Genomic DNA, 15890 nt, shown 5'->3' with positions numbered 1-15890 from the left:
AAAAAATAACTAAAGAGATAGGAATTTTTCCAACCTCTCATTTTCGTATATACGCAATTATTTTCAAAACAATAAACTACAACAATAAATTTAATCGCACAATGAGAAAAATACTTTCGTTTTAATAAATTCATTCCCACAGATGTATAACTGTGCTGCTATTTATCTTTGATCGTTTTATTTGAAATATAATATAGAAGGTTATAAATAATAAAAAGAAATAAAAAGTATAACTACATTTGAATGATGGTTTGAAATTTGTTCAAGTTCGTTTAATTTGTGAATAACAACAACGGCAGCATGTGTTGTTCACATATAACATTGGTTGTACCACTTACATACATTTTGTTTATATTTGATGTCTTATCCAAAGTATGTTATATCGGTTTGACGTAAGACTCGTACATTATATCAGTTTCACATAAGATTTACTTGGCATATTATTTGTGTTCTCAGCCATCTTCAATAATTATTCATTCTCACTATTCATTTGTAGAAAAAAAAAAGAAAAATATTTAAATAAAGAAATCAAGTGCGTACAACGACAGAATGAATCCAATTGGAGAAATAGTTGATTTTAAATCACTTGGTAATTATGTGACACTGATATTTTTTTTTAATAATATTCTTTTTAACACAGTAACTTATTGAGAAATAATTGTATATGTTAAAACCCATTGAATTTCGATTATTCTCATATTATTTGTCTCTTTTAAATGTTTATACACATGCATGCAATAAAAATCTATTATTTTTAATTTATTATCAATGTCAGTAAATTTATATTTATTTAATACTTTGTATGTTAATTTACCTAATATTTAAACGCTACTGTTAACGTATATTCAAATCTGTTTGTTTAAATATAATTGAAAACTTTCTTAAATCATATTGTATGATCAAGAAAAAAAGAAAATTTATGATATTTTGTAAGTCGAAAGAATAAATTATAAATTATTTTCTATTAGAATTGTTAGAACCGGTGTTTCATTTTTATAAAAGTTGGATTTTAAAGGTCACGTCTTGTTGATAAATAACAGGTTTATCTGCGTCGATTAATTTATGAAAACAGTCTCTATTCGGTAAATAAGGTTTCTCTCATTACACGTAGTTTTTTTTTTAAATTATTTTATCAACGAATGACCTTTGTACGATTAATCTGAAATATTTGATTTATTATTCTTACGTAGATTTTATTTCACAATTTAATAAAATCTTTAACCATATGCGTATTCAAACAAATTTTCTGATAAAATAATAACATTTAAATCTTTTTATTACATATAAATAATTATATAAATAAAATCTAATATTTTATTTATAATTTATTGCAAAAAATATGTGAAATCTTATCGAAGAAAAAAAAAAAGAGCGAAGAAGATTAAGGACAAATATGATTATATTATAATTGTTACAATTATTAAATCAATTAGTCAAATTTTTGCATATAAAATAAATCTGCATGATACGTGTGTGTGCATAATAATAATAATAATATGCATAATCATCATAATAAAAATGTTAACAATTTTGTAAATAATTTATTTACACCGAAGATATTGAGAATGTACATTTTTATTCTTATTTTTTTTTTTTATAAACTTTCATATATGCATGTATATATTATTGACAATTAATTTCAATAAAAAACAGGAATTCCTTTTACGATTATGTCATCTAAGAAAAATCTTATTTTGCTTTATAAATATATTTATATATATATATTTATAAGATAACTTTTTCTCGCAAACGCAAATACATTTATTTTAGCGATTATTGGATGTTTTCTCCTTCTCTTCCTATTATGTATGTACAAATTTATTTCAGTGTTACATATACAATGGTGTGTGTGTGTATGTGTGTGTCTTATTTCCAATCGTTTGATTATAAATCATTAATAAAAAGTATAACTTAAATATATAATATTATATTCAATATAAATTAAAATTTTACTAGATAAAAAAGTTAAAACTTTAAAAACTGAAAAATTGTCTTTTCATTATTATTATTATTATTATTATTATTTTATTATTATTATTATTATCTGTTTTATTTTTATAGATTCAGACATTCAAGAGTTAATAAAACAAAGTGCATTAGTAAGAGAATATGCGTATGCACCTTACAGCAAATTTAAAGTGGGTTCTGCAATACTTTGTACCGATGGAACAATCTTTAAGGGTTGTAATGTAGAAAATATATCATATCCTGTTGGAATATGCGCTGAAAGAGCAGCTATTGCAAAAGCAATATCAGAAGGGAATAAAAAATTTAAAGTATTAGCAGTAATCGCGGATAAATTAGAAGATAAATTAACTACGCCTTGCGGTATGTGTCGACAAGCTATCGTTGAGTTTGGAAATATACCTATTTATTGTGCAGGATCGGATATGAAAGATGTATTACGGACTACAATAAATGATTTACTTCCTTTTGCATTCAGTCAAATGGATATGAAAAATTAAATATTTTCTATTATCTTACAACATAGTTCAGCGATATAATTAAGATTAAAATACAAACATAAAAATGAGGTTCTATATATAATAACTAATGATATTATATATATACAAATATTATTTGAAATGCGTCGTTGAACAGGCTGAATATATATTTTTACATACAAAATTAATGCAATGTAAACTGTTTTTGTAAAATATGAAGTGTTGATGCGCTTCATTTATTTATCACACAAACAGTCTATACTGCATTTGCTTTAATATTAATCTTTTTTAAATGGCTTTGTTTTATACTTATTGAAAAAAAATATGAATAATATATATTATTAATTTTTCAATAAATATTTATAATTTTTTCTTTTTTTTCTTTTTTTCTTTTGATTATATAATATTAAGTTAAAGCAAATATTACATCTATTTTGTCATCACTCACATTAAACGTGCAGAAAAAGCACTAAGGGCTATAATAATCATTTCGAATTTTGTTATTGTAATTTGTAATTTACCAAAATGGACACCTGAAAGAAAAAGAGAAAACAAAAAATAATATTATTATTGTATGAAAATATTGTTAATATCATTTAATATTAAAATTATGGGTGATGTAACTATTATATAAATATATCAACTATCAAACAATTTATACTATATATACACATGTAGATAAAAATATATGTTTTATATATATATATATATATATATATATCAGGTCATTAACTATGAAATTTCTGAACACTCCAATTACTTTTCCGATATCAGTTTGAAATTGGACGTTTCATATTTAATGATCTAATATATATCACCTGTAAATAAAATATTTTTCTTTTTATATTCAAGTAATATTTAATACTCACCATCCAATGTAACACTGGCAAAGATTTTCATTATTTGTTGCCTGTTGAATTAATAAATCCACTTGTCGTTGAACGCTCAGCGATTCTTCGTGTGAAAAATCACGTCCAGTCAATTTATCTCTCACTCTTGTTATTATAGCTAAAGCCTTTTTGTTCAATGCTTCTGGTTGATTGTTATCACCTGTAAAAAATACGTTTGCACATTGTCAATGAATGAATTAATTAAGTAATCGTACAAAATCCAAATGAAAAATTACATAACGATGATTACAATATTAAAAATTAAAAGGTTAATTTTTAATTAATTTTTTAACTAAACTATAAATTAAAATTACCTCCATTTTCAACGCTACATGGCACACCCTTCTTTGGTAAAGTAGCTGTAAGAGAGTCTAAGACATCTCCGTGTTCCTGGCTACTGCTAGAACTCATTCCTTGCGCATCTGATCTTTTGCCCTTTAGTGTCGTATTATCCATTAATCTCCAATTTAAAAGAGGATCATAAACAAAAGCTTCTAATACAGCCATTAAACTATCTTTGTTACGATGTAGGACAGACATTACTGATTCGCAAGTTCTTCTGTATGTGCCTTCGATTCCTGTTACCTCCATAGCATTTATTAACATTCGTGTCAAGCGAAATGGTATCTTTTCAGGAAATTTTTCACGTGTCATTGCTACTTCAAAACAATCTCCAAAATCAATATGAAGAATTTTGCCGCTTAAGCGATCCAACATTAAATTAGATGGATGACGATCTCCAAGACCAAGAATATAACCAACCATAGACATAACAGCAAGAGAACGTGTATAGTTTGTTCTACGATCAAACCACACTTCGCTCGATGGTGACTTCAACCATAAAAGCCGTGATAAGTCATCGCCATGAGTATGTTCTAAAGCGTGCTCAAAAACTTCAACCTTCTGCATAAGCATAAGATGTTCGTAATCTGGTGCCATCTATATAATAGGTATATATTTTATTAAATATAAATTATATAAGATATAAATATATATTATCTTAAATTGATATTCTAATTTATAACTCACTCTTAGCATTATCCTATGTTCTATATTAAGTAGTATTTTCTTTTTTTCTCTATAATCTCTGATCAAAGTATGTAACGTATCACAGTGTGGAACCCAACCAATAAGACCGCTATTTGTTGATAATGGAATTACTGCATACCTCTAAACAAAATATACAGATAAATAGTACAGATAGATTGATAATATAATTAGCATGCATTTTATTTAATAGCATACCTGAATAGTAAGATTTCTTCTAAAAGTATCTGGATCATGTAATAGAAGTGTATTTACTAAACCGAATAGCTGCATTACTCGCTCATCTTGTCTGAGATCTTCGTGTCCTTTTAGTAAAAACATATAATCTTTACCGTTACTACCTAAAAAAGTTTTAAACAGATGACGCATTAGTATAATTATCTTTTTAAAATATCCGTAATAACACAGTATAAATAAAAATACTTCACCTTTAATACATAACTTTCTTGGTCGTTGTTTGCTTGTTATCACTTGCATCGAGCTATGAATACTTGCTATCCTGACTATAGGTTGACCTGGACTATAACTCCCAGGCACAGCTAATTCTAAATCTCTACAAAGAAGGAGTTTTGGGCTTACATATTGAAGTTCTAAACTAGTCAATTGTGGCAATTGTCTTGATATTCTTCTAAATACATGATAATACACATCCCATGCTTGGTTTAAATCTTTAACATTTCTTGAAGCTTTATATCTATGGCACCACTCCTGTGCTTCCATTAAATCTTTTCCATAAGCTTGATTAAAAGATGTTTCTTTTAAAGTTTGCGGACCTCTTTCTAACATTGCATGTAACGGTTCCAACGTATCAAGCATCCCCTTGACATTCTTTTCTCCAAAATATAATCTACTGGCTTCTTCTAATCCTTCGTGCCATAATTCATGCCATAAGATTGCAACTCTGATTAATTCGTCGCTTGCCATTATAGCTTGTTGAACCAAAGTAGGACTGTGTTCGCACATACTTTTTAGTATTTTATTTGCCGCTGTTTTTCTAGCATGACTCGCACTTTTCGAAGCTACTGTTAATGGATACACCAGTGCTTGTGGATGCGTTTTTCCGATATCAATAAGAAGATGATGAATGCATCGTCCAACTAAAGTTCTGGGTGTATCTATTCTTGCTATTAGTTGTGGTATTACTTGTAGCCACGTATTAATTTCGATTAATCTGATACCTACCACAATAGCTTCGTATACTTCGGGCCATTGACCATAATCAAACCATAGTGTAAGTAACCGAAGTGTATCTTGTAAAGAATTGCCATGCGAAAGATTAATTGATCTAAAAAATCCTTCCACAGCTGGAACAGTAAATTGTGATACGTATTGCGGGCTAGAAAGATTATTACGTGTTCCATTGTTGGAAGTATTCTCGATATTAGAATCACCCTGTTGGTGTTTATAAAACAATACAGTTTCAAAATTAGTATAAGCAAAAGCATGCCATGCTTTATACCATGTTGGATCATGTTTTGTTGCAGCAGCATAATAAGATAATACTGCGGGTATAGAATGTTCATTTATACCTTGTAAAGCTTCCAACCATTCTCCCAATTTTAGATAACATCTCGCAAGCAATCTTTTTCTCGCGTCCTGTATTTTTTCGTTCTCTTGATTTATTACCGATACTATTGTTGGTTGCAGAGAATTTTGCACGAATCTTTGCAGTTGATTATACGCTTCCTCTCGTTTTTTTGCTACCCACATGTGTTTACAATAAGCAAATGTTACTTGCGGATGTGTCGTTGGTAAAGGTTGATCTGGTGTTAATGAGGGATCTACACCCAATAACATAACTAATGTTTTATGACACAACATTAAGCTACCACTTTTTCTACAAAGGCTAGCATATTTAAGCCACGTATACATATCTTCTTGCGGAGAAACAACTAAGGTATGAACTTGTATTATTTTCTGCCAATCCTCGACAATTTTCTGTCCTCCTTGAAGTCTTTCCCACCACATAGATTTAATAGTAGATCTTCTTTCCGGAACAAGCTTATATTGTATTACTTCTTCTAGTTCTGCTAATTTTTGAACTTCCACCATAGCATTGTAAGCTCTTTGATAACTTTCACCAGCCATAGCAGTTAATTCTGTATCTAATAAATCTCTAGCACTATCGATAAGCTGATGCGCAACATCATATTGTTCGTCGTGTATCGCTAATACTGCTCTGTAAAAAGCCCCATCTTGAGTATCCTTTGGTATTAACGAGATATATTTTTCCATACTTTCCCATTGACCCAAACCCCATGCAGCTGCTGCTGCCATTCTAGCCATTCTTTGTTTTATTTCATCGTTCTGATTTAACCATTGTTTCGTAGCCTCGTCGTGCAATTGTCCCCATTCTCCAAGTGCTTCCAAACAACGCATTTCACCCAAAGTAGATTCCACATCTGTAGGATCGCTTTCTAAACGTTCTTTATATAAATGAAGCGCCTTATCCCAATTATGAAGTTTTTCATACCAACGTACTTGAACTTTAAGATCTTGCTGACTGTATTGATTCATAACGTACTCAAGTAAACCTTCCGCAGCTTCCTTTTGTTGGAGTTTATTATTAATTGAAATTAAAGATTCAAATACATTACTATTTCTACTTTTATGAAATTCATCTTCTTTGTAATGCAATGCTTTAGCATAAGCGCGACAATGCATTGCTCTTTCTCCTAAAATTTTATTATCTAATGGTAATGGTCCTTTGTCGCAATGTTCCATAAATTCGGCCAAATTTAATATCGTCTGAGTTATTTCAGGAAGATCTGGTACCATTAATGCTTGCTGAAGCGTTTGAATTAATTCTGTTCTATACGTATCATTGAGTTCGGTCCAACAGGAAACAAATGCTGCATTAAACAAATCACGCGGTAACTGTGAATAAGTTTGCGCAAGAGCCCAACATGATCTTAATGCTGGTGATGGAGATTCTTTAAGTAAACCAATAGAAAGACTTCTTAACCATTCAAGCCAGTCATCTTTAGATACTCTACGGGTTGCTGTCCAAGCTTTTTGTAAATTTGAAGCCGATACATGCAATCGTTTGATGGTTGCTGTATCTGATGGTGCCAAAGGTAAATCACGATTCTTATTTCTTGAATGTCGATGTCTCATTAACAAGAAATCTTCGCTGTCCGCAACAGTTGATTCCGTGAGAATCTTATCAACTAAAACATCGTAGTGAGGATTACTAATTTTATGTTTTGTCATGACCTTTTGAACCAATGTAATAAAAATCTGATATTTTTTCCCCAATTGTATCAATAGAGCGCAAAGCGTATCCATCGCTATACTTCTTAATTCTGGACATTGATCCAATGTTCTTACTAACGGATGAACTATTCTTGATGCAAAATCGGTAAAATCCAACGTATCTGCTAAATGATCTACTGTTTCTAGTGCTACTCTATTCACTACTATAGGACAATCAGTTGCATGAAATAATTTAACGATTGGTGGAAGAACTAAGTGAAGATAATTGTCAAGATTATTTCCAAATTTTTGTAACGCAAATAACAACTTTACTGTTACAGCACGGTCTTTACTAGTGTCATGTGTCAATACCCTTAATATGTGTGGCATTAACTGTGGTAAATAAATTTTGAATTCTGCTCCTAAAGCTATTGCAATGTGTTCAACTAAAAGAATAAGTGTACTTTGTAAAGGACTATTCACGATCCAAAATTCTTTAATCAAATTAAATATATCATCGAGATAATTACGAATATGTTGTTTCACAATAGCAATAAGAATAGCCAATTGTTGGAATAAATATTCTCGAAAATTGGCATCTGTTGAACGTACAACATTCAAGAAACTTGGCATTACTTGAGAGATGTATGGAACGCACTTAATACCAAGACTTTTAAATATAAAAGTGACTGCTTGTACTACCATCGTATGATGTTGAGATAATGTAGGATCACGAATGATACGCATAAGAGTAGCAATGGCTATTGCAGGATAATATTCTTCTAAGGTGGGTGATGACATATTTACCAACATTTCACTAGTTGTTAAATCCTGCGTACTTTCTACTTCACTTTTAGTATCGGCCATTGATGTAAGCGTATCCAATTGCGAATCTATTTGGCCAAGATTCATTTTGTGTTTATACGGATCTAAAGCTCCTAATAATCCAAGAACTCTTATTGTTTCTCTTCTTATGGCTGGCTGTTGTTCTGTTTTCAAAAAATTAATAAGTACATCTAATAGAGATGGATATTGCATGTATGGTTTTACTGCGTGTCCAGTACTTCCAACTAATTGTCCAAGAACCCATAAAGCAACGCCTCTTTTTTCTGGCGAACTAGCGTCTACTAACATTTCAAGTAATATTGATAATAATTCAGGCATCCACTGTTGCATTTCAGCACCATTAACTTCCGCTAAATCTCCTATAGCACGAAGGATTGCTAATATTACTCCTGGATTTGACTCTGCTTCCTTTAATTTTGGAACGAGAACTTTTAAAATTGGTTCCATGTATGGTCGAATAAGTTGCGGCGCACTGACTACTAATTCATCCAACATACGGGCAGCTTGTTCTTTATTACGACCCATTCCAGAATGTTCTAGTTCGGTGAGGAATTGTATAAGCGTTTTACGAAGGGATGGCATCACGTAAGCAGGATTCATATTACTTAGTCTTCCTATAGTTCTGATTGCTTGTTCTCTTATATCAAACATTTCGTCATTCATAGCAATAAATAATGCAGATAAATTTTCCGCCTGTGCTAAATGAATATCGAATGAATCATTTAACGAAATTAAAACTGATTTTCTTACATCGGAATCTGTATCTATAATCCCCACAACTAGCAATTGTCCAAGAACTGTAGATACGGTGCTAGTTACCGTAGGTCCCGGTTGATTTAATGCCAACCTTAATAATCGAGAACACGTTTTTACAGCTTCTAATCTAACTTCCGGTTGTTCCGATGTTAAAAAGTGATCAGCACATCTTCTTACAAATTGTAATAAAGGATTACCATCAAAATTGAATGTGCCAAGTGTTTTCAATGCAAGAACTGTCGAAGGAACATCTACTTCTGTCGATGGCATGGATACAGGACTAGCTACAGTCCAGGGTGCTCCAGGATGTCTTAATGGTTTCTGCATTAGAACTTGTGATAACATTCTTAAGAGACCTTGCGATATGTCCAGTTTTAAAGATGGTACGCAGTGTGCCAATTCTCTAAGAGATGTTGTCAGAATAGGACTTAATCCAGTTGCTAACATTGGTTCTAAAAGATCCTTTACATCAGATGCAATAGTTAACTTTACAGCATGTCCTAAAAGCGTTATACATATAAATACTGCAGGCTCCAAAGATATTCCACGTTTTTTATTAGGTGTTTCTTTTGACGGTAATAAACTTTTAATAACTTCCATTATTTTAGGAAGATATGGATTAATCGAATCTTCAACTGCAACAGCTATGAAACCGATAGTCATAAATGCAGCGTATCTATCTTTTTCACGAGCTCTTAAAGTCATTAGAAGATAGGTCATAGATTCTTTTAAATGGTCCTGCGTAAATTTTTGCTTATTAAATGCTGCCAATCTTGGTAACAACATCATCAGTGCGTGTTGAATATGTGGATTTCTCGAAATTCTTTGATTCATCACATCGGTATAAATATCATCCAATCTCTCTTGCATTAAACATCGACAAACAGCTGATTCATGTATTGAATATAACGAATGTTGTGGTCCAGAAGAATTTTGAGATGTTCCTGCCCATTTAGATACTATTGTTGTTTTTAATCTAGGCATTAACGATTGTATATCATTTTCATTTTGTTGCGCTGAACAATTTAATCTTTCCATTAAAGCTTCATAATTGATTTCCCATCGTACATTACTACATCTTAGTAATTCATTTAATACTAATAACGAACCGTGCACTCTGTCGTCCCTGTTAACACCTCTTTCTTTTAAATATGAATCTTCAAATCCTGCCATAACTTCATCGTAACATTGTTTATACCATTGCGATTTATGCATTTGTTTAGCCGTTTCCCTTTGAGCGGTAACAACTAATGCTGCTCTTAACGCTTCAACAGCACCTTCTCTTATCACAGGTTTTGGGTCACGCGTTGCATTGAATATAAGATCAAAAAAAGGAGTAACTTGTTGAAAAAAATATGTCGGCATTGATACTGCAAGTTCTCTGAGTACGAGTACAGCTGCGTGACGCTTTCCCTCATTCCTATCACCTCCAAGCCATTCGAAGGCACGTCTAACTTCAAATTCAACATACTCTGCTGTGTATGTTCCAGAAACTAATGCTAATTTGCCAACAGTTTTTGCAGCCAATTCCATAACACCAACATCGTTAGATGGTAAAAGATTTCTCAAGTAATTTGCAAATCTTATTATGCGTGTATTTATATTACCAACGTCAGCTCCAATAAGACAAATAATAGCTAATATTCCACCTTTCTTTTCGTTCATATCAGAACTAGATACCATTTCAAATATATGGTGATTGAATTCATCCATAAATGCGGTAATCTCTTCTTGAGATACCTCGCGTAATTCTGTCTTAACATAAAAACATAACTCCTTGGCTGCTTTAGTACGTGATTCTTCATGTCTTGACTTAAGTCGTTGGACATATTGTTGTACAAGTGTATTTGTCATCTTTGTAATTATTAATACATTATCGCGTTTTTATTTTCTCAAATATATACTTGCGAGTCAAGTATCTAACATACTAAGTACTGCATAGAAATAAAATCATACTTTGAGGTTATGTTCAAACATTGTGTTTCTATACGAGCGCTTACGGAGGCGCTTCAAATCAATAAATTGTGACCGTCACGCCAAAGCTTGGCGCCTTCGGCACTTTTACCGTCACGCCCCCGGTGGCGGAACAATATACTAAAAAAAACCCAGGTACATGAATAACCGCTGCTATTCGCTCTCTTCCTATCCAATCACCGAATGAGACATGCGTACTAACTAGCAGCGACAGAATGTGAACACTATATAATATCAATGAAATAAATTATATAATTGAATTGATTTGTTTTGATGTGGTTTATATATACATTTACATATTCTACGAAATATAAATATTAGAAGAAGAACAAAAATATTAATGACTAATTAAATTATAGGAATTTTTATTTTGGTAATTATATTACCATAGTATAATTGATTTTTAAAGTTTATTTAAATATAATAATGTTGTTGTTTTTTTTTTTTACTTAAATATGTACAATGTGCATATATTTTAGGCAAAAAAATTTCTTATAATTTTATATTTCCATATAATGCACTCTCCTCAGTTATATTTTATATAGGGATTTTTAAATCTTTTGCGACTATTATTAAAATTTGATCTACACTCAAACACCAATTGGCAATATTTTTTGATACTCTGCACCAATTCTCACCGTGGTGTGGTTCTGCGGCAATACATCTTTTCTTAACTTCTTCTTGTTGTTCTTCGGTACCATTTAAAAGCTCAAATTTATAAAAATAAGCCCATGCATCTCCTAAATCTGGATCTATTTTAACAGTTCTGTTAAACCAATCTCTACATTTGGAAATTTTGTGTTCGCACCAAAATAATCTGCAATAAATAATACATGGTTGAAATAAATTTAGAAGTATTAATATTATAAGAATTTACAAATTATACATTTATGAGATAAAATCTTACTTTGATACCGCAAGAAGAACATGCGGATCGTGTTCACATTTCTTAAGAGCATCAACGCTCTTTGTTTTTCTTTGTGGTCTTGGTTCCATAAAGATTGCTTCTGCCCAAAGTAATCCTGATGTAGGACATTCTTGTAATGCTTTTGCCATTAGAGTGTGTGCCATATCACGTACACCGCCAGATTTTAATTCATTTCTAATAGCTTCAAGCCATAATTCTGCATTTTTGGGATTACGTAATCGTGCCTTTTCTAAGACCGATCTAGCTTTCGTTACTTGATTTTTTCTGTGTTCTAAATGTGCCAATAAACGCCACAAAGGAATTGAATTCGGACATTTTTTGATCTGAAAATATTGAAAAATAAATATCAATTTCAGATATAGAAGACAAAAATTAAATTTAATTAGAATATAAACAATATAATTACTTACAGCTTGATTATAAGTTTCCAACGCTTTGTCCAAATCTCCTTGTTGTTCCTCAATTTGTCCTTTCATTAACCATAATTTAGGAAAATCTTCAAACGCTTCAAGGGCTTCTTTTAAAAGATGTAAAGCCGCATCAAGATTGTTGAGAGCCCATTCTAACTTGGCGCTTTTCATCATTACTCTTGGCGTGGGAGCAGATGCTCTGGCTTTTGCAAGTAAACGCCTCGCTCTTTCATATTCAGCATTTTCTGACTCCAATTTTACTGCTGCCAACCAAATTTCTTCTGAATTTGGATTAGCTTGAAAGGCGAGGGATAAGATACCTCTTGCAGCAGGTACATCTCCCTATAATACACAAATAAAATAAAAAGATTATAATGATTAAAAAATGAAATTAAATTAGAAATATTTGTGATTAGAGGATTACGTTAAGTATATATAATAAATAAATACTTACAGCCAACCATTTAGATTTAGCTCCCATAAGCCAGAGTACTTCACTTTTAGGGCAATGCGCAACTGCTCTTTGCAGTAAAGATTCTAAAGATTCACGTGTACCGTATGTTTTCTCGAAATAAGCTGCTCGCAACCAAATGGATTTTTTACTGGGGAATGTTGTTAACGCATATGCATACACTGCTCTTGCGCATTCTAATGCTCCTTGTTGTGCGCACTAGAATATTAATACAAAGTTTTGTTTATTTTACGTATACAAAAAATCAATGGATATAATATATAAATGATAAGAATAACTTACAGTTTCTGCATCTTCCATCCAAGTATGTTTTCTATCTTCCTCCTCAACGCCAAAACCAATAATGGCTTTAACGATAACTTGACAACAGTGTACTGCTCCAGCTTTTTCTGCTTCCATAGCTTCTTTAAACCAATGCTCTCTATTAATTTCAACTCCATTTGCACTTAAGGAAGATATTGCTCGATCAATAATCTTTTCCACCATGTGTTTATTTCCATTGGCTTCTTCTAACTTAGCAGCTGTTGTCCATATTTGTCTATCAGTAGGAATGTTTTCTCTAGCCTTGTTAAGAACTTTTCTTGCATTGTCATAGGTTTCTAATCTGGCTAAAGCAAGCCATAAATCAACACTAGTTGGACAACACTCTACGGCTCGACTAAGAAGAATACGAGCATCTTCTGGTTCCTCCAATTCAACTGCTGCTTTCCACAATCTTACAGAATTTGGAATATGTTCGAGAGCTTTTCGATAAACTCTTCTTTTTGCCTTAGCTTCGGTTTCCAAGTCAGCAGCTTTTATCCATATTCTGACCGATGTTGGAATATGTCGCACCGATTGAGCGATCACTGCTTTCGCAGTATCAGGCGGCTGTAATCTTGCAGCTTCTAACCATAAATCTTCAGATGTTGGGTTTACTTCGCAGCCTTTCATTATTAAATTTCGCGCAGCTTGAACCTTTCCTGTTACTTCTTCTAACCGAGCAGATGCAATCCAGGCAGAAGGATGATTAGGATTTGTCTCTCGCAATGATTTCAATAACAATCTCGCTTTTTTTATGTCACTAAGAAATGAATAAAAGTATAAATTAATCGATGCAACTTTTTATTACTTAAATAAATAAATGAAATTTACACTTACTTGATATCTCCACCATATGTTGGGATCATACTCTGCAAATCTGTAAGATATCCTTTTGGATCAACAACAGTTTGTCCTTCTACGGAGTCAGATACTTGGTTTAATTTAACATTCATAAGAGTATTCCTTGCTTGTCCAATTTTCCTTAAATCTAAGTCTCCAGTTGGTGTTAACATTCCAGGTGTAGCTACGCCAGGCATCATAGATGCTAAACCACTGGATGGATCAATACTTGTAGAAGTTTCTCCACCTAAATTTCTCGCTAATACAGAATCTGGTAACGGTGTGAATTTTTCTGCTCTAGGATTTCTTTGTTTTCTATTTCTAGCATCTCCAACTTCGGGAACATTTTTCCATTCGTCGTCACTAACATTAACTAATTCTCTTTTTAAATCTGAAAACTGTTGTTGAATTTTAGGACGTTCTTGACGATATCGTTCCAATTCTTCCCTCAAACGTTTTTCTCTATATTCTTTACGTTTCTCATCCATTCGTTTATCAATTGCTTCATAAATTGCATCGGCTTCTTCATCATCTTTATCATAAGGATCCTTGAAGTGTATTTTTAAATATTAATAACGATAGTTTTTTTTCAATATTTCTAGTATTGTTAATAAATATATATATTTATATAGATACACTTACTTTACTAAAAAGGGAACCTCCATAACCAGAAAATTCATCGTAATTAGAATCATTTAAATCTTCTTCGTCTTCTTCTTCCTCTTCTTTTTTCTTTGCGCGTTTTGTAGGTGGAGCATGTCTATCATCTCTGTATACATTAAAGATAATAATTAATTAAATTAAAAGTAAATTATTAATGATTTAGTCAATGTTCTCGCTTTGTTACAAAAATTAGTTCCCGTTCAATCAGTAAAGTTAAGCAACGATGAATACGATTACTGCACGGATAGATGACTGCGTATAGATATAATTTTACTAATCTTTATTTTAAAAATCATTTATCACTTGTTTATACTATTCCTCTATTTACAATAATACTTACGATACATCATTGGCATCTCTTGCTGGACCGATATCAGACCGTGTTGTAAATCCAGTAGCTCTGAAATAGGTTACATTTTAAATAAATTTCTAATCAAATTTATTTTAAAGTTAATTTGACAATATATATATAACTAAAAATTGTGATTAATTATATCATTTAAATTACCCTCTTCCAACACCAGCTACATAACCAAGTGGAGCTGGTACGCCAAGAAAATGTTTCTTATTTCTTGTAGACAAAGATACTGAAGGAACCGCCATCTTAATTTAACGATGCACGAACTGTCAACACTAATTATTCATTTATTAAAAGATCAACAACATTATTTAAAAAACTTAATATGAGGTTTATTATTAAGTTACTTCCATATAAACAGAAATTCTGAAACTTACAAATATAAAGAAAGGATACGCGATCTTAGATTATGAACATGGGATGAGTTACCCACACTTAACACATGTGATATGACATGATGTAATAATTATTAGTTAGATAAATAAATATATATATATATAAATATAAAATATGCACAAATATGGCAGGAGGGGGGAGGAATATCATTTATTAGCGATCGAGACGCCATATTTGTCGGCCATATTTTTTTTTAATGGTCATTTTGAATTGCAATTGAAAACGAAACAAATATCGTATTTTATTTGTCAGTAAAAAATGTGAAAAAGAAGAAACTTCGTAATGTAATCTTAAAATATATGTATAATTTTGTGTCTTGAATATTTGTTATTCATTTTTTCAAGATAAATTTGTATCATAATTTATAC

At 31.4% G+C, this 15890-nt stretch overlaps 3 protein-coding genes across 3 annotated transcripts; 1 reads left to right on the top strand and 2 right to left on the bottom strand.

The window, feature by feature from the left end:
* Positions 1-3: 3 nt before the first annotated feature.
* Positions 4-2466, top strand: LOC122513972 (cytidine deaminase-like). Its single transcript, XM_043630534.1, has 2 exons — positions 4-589; positions 2062-2466. The coding sequence occupies exons 1-2, from the start codon at positions 550-552 to the stop codon at positions 2463-2465; spliced, it is 444 nt and encodes a 147-aa protein (XP_043486469.1). The 5' UTR covers positions 4-549; the 3' UTR covers position 2466.
* A 316-nt stretch (positions 2467-2782) lies between these two features.
* On the bottom strand, positions 2783-11032 carry LOC122513968 (serine/threonine-protein kinase mTOR). Its single transcript, XM_043630528.1, has 6 exons — positions 4810-11032; positions 4580-4722; positions 4364-4504; positions 3649-4273; positions 3314-3494; positions 2783-2977 (listed from the first exon to the last, which is right to left on the bottom strand). Exons 1-6 carry the CDS (start codon positions 11030-11032, stop codon positions 2962-2964), a joined length of 7329 nt encoding a protein of 2442 aa, XP_043486463.1. The 3' UTR covers positions 2783-2961.
* A 516-nt stretch (positions 11033-11548) lies between these two features.
* On the bottom strand, positions 11549-15672 carry LOC122513967 (pre-mRNA-processing factor 6). The gene is made up of 10 exons (XM_043630527.1): positions 15504-15672; positions 15277-15401; positions 15109-15168; positions 14748-14874; positions 14103-14653; positions 13245-14025; positions 12945-13160; positions 12491-12832; positions 12060-12403; positions 11549-11969 (listed from the first exon to the last, which is right to left on the bottom strand). Exons 2-10 carry the CDS (start codon positions 15369-15371, stop codon positions 11690-11692), a joined length of 2796 nt encoding a protein of 931 aa, XP_043486462.1. The 5' UTR covers positions 15372-15401; positions 15504-15672; the 3' UTR covers positions 11549-11689.
* Between the last annotated feature and the right edge of the window lie 218 nt (positions 15673-15890).

Source organism: Polistes fuscatus, unplaced genomic scaffold, assembly GCF_010416935.1.
Source record: "Polistes fuscatus isolate 324 unplaced genomic scaffold, CU_Pfus_HIC Scaffold13, whole genome shotgun sequence".
Classification (NCBI taxonomy): Eukaryota; Metazoa; Arthropoda; class Insecta; order Hymenoptera; family Vespidae; genus Polistes; species Polistes fuscatus.
Note: the sequence above shows the minus strand (reverse complement) of the source record. Positions and strands in the feature narration are given on the sequence as shown.

Excerpts from the sequence above, each read along its gene's own strand:
- LOC122513972 (XM_043630534.1), top strand. The coding sequence starts at position 550 with ATGAATCCAATTGGAGAAATAGTTGATTTTAAATCACTTG. Across the intron at positions 590-2,061 it reads AGTTGATTTTAAATCACTTG|ATTCAGACATTCAAGAGTTA; the intron begins GTAATTATGTGA and ends TTATTTTTATAG.
- LOC122513968 (XM_043630528.1), bottom strand. The coding sequence starts at position 11,032 with ATGACAAATACACTTGTACAACAATATGTCCAACGACTTAAGTCAAGA. Across the intron at positions 4,723-4,809 it reads AAGAAAGTTATGTATTAAAG|GTAGTAACGGTAAAGATTAT; the intron begins GTGAAGTATTTT and ends AAACTTTTTTAG. Across the intron at positions 4,505-4,579 it reads GAAGAAATCTTACTATTCAG|AGGTATGCAGTAATTCCATT; the intron begins GTATGCTATTAA and ends TATTTTGTTTAG.
- LOC122513967 (XM_043630527.1), bottom strand. The coding sequence starts at position 15,371 with ATGGCGGTTCCTTCAGTATCTTTGTCTACAAGAAATAAGAAACATTTT. Across the intron at positions 15,169-15,276 it reads GTAGCTGGTGTTGGAAGAGG|AGCTACTGGATTTACAACAC; the intron begins GTAATTTAAATG and ends AACCTATTTCAG. Across the intron at positions 14,026-14,102 it reads ACATATGGTGGAGATATCAA|TGACATAAAAAAAGCGAGAT; the intron begins GTAAGTGTAAAT and ends TTCATTTCTTAG.